The sequence below is a fragment of the Antrostomus carolinensis genome, unplaced genomic scaffold (genome assembly GCF_000700745.2).
Source record: "Antrostomus carolinensis isolate BGI_N321 unplaced genomic scaffold, ASM70074v2 scaffold826, whole genome shotgun sequence".
In the NCBI taxonomy this organism is placed as follows: Eukaryota; Metazoa; Chordata; class Aves; order Caprimulgiformes; family Caprimulgidae; genus Antrostomus; species Antrostomus carolinensis.
In genome coordinates, this window is record NW_010319609.1 from 94,726 (window position 1) to 98,510 (window position 3,785).

Below are 3,785 nucleotides of genomic sequence, written 5' to 3' on the forward strand. Positions count from 1 at the left end.
CAAAGAGCCGCAGTGTAGTTGGCAGCTCCTTTGCCCACTGGAGTACAGAGCTGGCCAGCTCTAGCTGGTATGTCCTGCACTAGGAGCCGCTCCGCAGCTCAGAGCGGGGTTTGTTGTGCACAATTAAGTCATTTCAGGAAAATACTGAAAAATCTTGGAGGGTTATAGACTATGCAAAATCATTATCAACAAAACATCATGCAAGTCAGGAGGTTGGGCCAAGTTTAGGAACTACACAGTGCCTCAAGAGAGTGCTTAAAGCATGTAATGTCAACATGCATCTTTAAAATGAGAGAATCAGATATATCACCTCCATCTAGCACTCCTACCAGAGACATGGGAAAACACACAAAAACAGAAATCATATGCCAGAGAGGAAGCAAGCATCCCTTTTTCCCTTCAGCCACCTGCTAGTACGAAGAGCACAGGCATACCCCACTGCAAGGTCCTTTGAACCTAAGAGCAGAGGGCTGCTGACAAATGCCCCTCAAGAACCAGCAGTGCTTTGTGATCTGCCAGGCAGGACATGGGGCACCTTTCTTCTGGTGGCTGACATTTGTGGACTTAAAGAAAATACAGCTTCCCAAAATTCATAGTATAAAGGAGAGATCAAAGAGACTGCTTGATAAAAAAAATACTACGCTAAGGTTCGAATGGTGGAAAAGCTTTAACGAATTGTTATTAAAACCCCTTCCCAAAGAGCAATGCATGGAGAGAGAAAAGCACCATTTGCTGTAAAAAAGCAGAGATGGGTGGTACAGATGACAAACTGCAAGTACTGAACTAATGATAAGAAGCAAGAAAAGCAATAAAGGGAGAAAAGGATGACCAAGAAGTAAGAAGTCAAAGAGTAAAAGGTGTAAAGTCTTTTAAACAGGCTGTCTGCGTGACCCAGAAGTAAAAATAAAGATAAGGGGGTAAAGGGGGAGGTGGTGGAGAGGTTCATTAAACTGCAGGTAAAGAAGATTAAGGTAACCAAACAACACGGGCTCAGTACCAACACAGTAGGTGCCCTTAAGACTGGAAGGTGGGGAAAGAGCTTAGCCCAGCCACAATAAAGGAAAACGAAAAGCCCCAAGTTAAGAGGGGGATTGGGAATAGGGAAGGTGGAGCCCCGGATTGCTCTCCAGCTGGGTCAGCACCTCTTTCTAGTGGGACATTTCAGACCTTCACAGCAACCAGACTGCAATTAGGGGTTTACCTTTCAAGGCAAAGCCAAGAAAACTATTTTCACTGTCTAAAAAAAATAAAAATCAAAACTTCATAAGGCTAGAGGCTAAACAGCAGCCTTTAGATCATGAATCCCATCCAATGGCTCTGTTGGTGGTGTTCAGAAATAAACTGTATGTAACTTGTGTCAACCAGATCAAAAAACCATGCCAGTTTTTTTTGACCAAACCCAACAACAGCAGCAAAGAAACAGGCAGAGAACCTAACCAAGAAACTCAGAGTGGGCAACCCAATCCAGCATTTAACACACACCTTGAATAATTTCCTCAGAAGAAAAAACCTTCAGGTTGGGGGTTTTTTTTGGCCTATTTAAAATGAATTTCATCAGTAACTCACTAGGAGATGGACACAGTCAAAATTTCCCAACTTGTGGTGTGCAGTGGGGTCAGGCTCAAATCTACTTTTGGGCAATAGAATGGAAATAGTTTTGACACACATGCAGAAGCTTTATTCAGGCACCGATTTCTGACAACCCTGGGCCAAGACATTGTCATTTTTCTTTGCAAAGCACTAACAAGCCCCTATGTCTGCTGGTTCTCCGTAGGCAAACTAGTCAAACAAATCTGGCACTCTGGTTTTTTTTCTAGTTTTTGTTTTAAAGGAATATTCAAACAAATTGTCTCATTTAGCAAAGACAGGTAATTTGAGCTTACAGGCTCCTTTCTGTGGATTCCCCAGGCAATCCTGTAGCACAGATATTACCCCAACTCAATGTTTGTTAAAAAGGGATTTCCTGTGGGGGTCCTGTGCAGCTGCCCTTCCCTTTTGGGGTCAAGGAAAGCCAACCCACCTCGCAGTCTCCTTCCATTCCATCTCTTGTCCATCGATGGCCAGAAGTTCATCCAGCTCCGTGAAGAGCTGCGGGGGTGCCGGGCTGTCATCTTCCTCTCCGAGGATGAAGCGGATGCGTTCGGCAGCGGGGGAGACTGCAGAGGTGAAAATACTGCGGTTAACGGCCTGAGAGATGACCAGAGACGTGCGGCTCTTCTCCTTCCCCTTCTCCCCAAAGCCATTCAGCTGTTTCTCCACGTTGTCTTTTCCATTTGACATCCTAGTCACTGTGGTCGGAGGGGCCCGAGCAAGGGTATGTCTATCTCCCTCTCTCCCCTTCCTTGCCTCTCACTTAACTTCTTAAAAGTTCAAGCTGGGAGTAAAGTTCAGGAAAACTTGCCTCTTCCTACAGTCCTTAACTACGTACAGCAATTTGCAGCCCTTGTAAAAAAAGTGCTATCAAGCTCAAAACCAATATGCTCTACGGTGCGTGCCCAAGGACCTTTCGCACTCTGATCAGCTGAGATCCTTCGCCCCCTTTTTTATATGACCTATAACCAGTTTCAGCCAAACTATTTTGGGGCTTGCTGTGACAGCATCCCATTGCTGGCTTTCCCCTCCCTGCCAACAAGGTTTGGGTTCCCATTGGCCTGGCAGGTTGTCACCTCCCCAGAGCTACTGCTGGAAAACACAGGAATATTTAACAGAGAGGTTGTCTCATCTATACATGAAGAATGCGACCCAACGCATTTAGTCGTGCACCAATGCACTGAAAAAAAACAACTGCTCCCATTGGGAAAGGCTGCCCATTGAGGCACAAGGAACCATGTTCAACATAGGCTCTTGTGATAGCACAAACAAAGTTCATTTGCATGATTAGCACAAGAAAAATTAGCAGATACCCCTTCCTAATAAAGAAACACATGCCATTCAAAATTAAAACCCGAGAGCATCGCTGTCCGTATCCCAAAACCTAAGGGCATCTCCCAAAGGCCACGCCACAAGAGTCACCTTGCTGGAGGACTTCTTGGGGTCTACAGTTTTTTCCTCACCATATCACCTCAAAATGAAGGTGTGATGCTGTGCCATTTTCAGACAGACATCCTTTCTGCTGGATGTTTATTAGCATTAGAGTTAAAACGGCAGACTATGAACTTTGAACAGCTCTGCAAAAAAAAACTCCTTTCTTTTCAAAAGATCAGCTGTCTGTTGCAAAATAATTAATTACACCAGGTGTCCAATCACCATTGATTTTTCCAAGGTAAACAACGTCTCAATTTGTAATGTGAAAAAAAGGAACCAGTAAGAAACATGCCCTTTCCTCCTCCCCCCCCCCTTTTTTTTTTTAGGAAACTTTCAAAGCTTGCTGCTTCATTTGCAAATTCATTTCTTCATCAATTAGGATGATGATGCTTTCAGGATATAAACCAGATTGCTATTGTGAGTATATCTGGGTACGCAGGTACAGTGGCCCACTCTGGCTCTGCAGCTTGGGTTGGGGGATGATCACACAGAGAGGTGGGTCTGTGCAAACCTCATGGAGTTCAACAAGGCCAACTGCAAGGTCCTGTACCTGGGTGGGAGCAATCCAAGCACAAATCCAGGCTGGGTGGAGAATGGATCGTGAGCAGCCCTGAGGAGAAGGACTTGGGGTGCTGGGGGACGAGAAGCTCAACGTGAGGCGGCAACGTGCGCTGGCAGCACAGAGCCAATAACCGTGTCCTGGGCTGCACCCAGAGCAGCGTGGGCAGCAGGTGGAGGGAGGGGATTCTGCCCCTCTGCTC

General features: G+C 45.7%; 1 protein-coding gene across 1 annotated transcript in view; it reads right to left on the reverse strand.

The window, feature by feature from the left end:
• SLC4A4 (solute carrier family 4 member 4) overlaps window positions 1-3,785 on the reverse strand; it is a 151,174-nt gene that overhangs the window by 83,867 nt on the left and 63,522 nt on the right. The window contains exon 3 of the mRNA XM_029085268.1: window positions 2,021-2,156. Coding sequence (XP_028941101.1) covers window positions 2,021-2,156 — 136 coding nt within the window. The remainder of the gene's footprint in view (window positions 1-2,020; window positions 2,157-3,785) is intronic.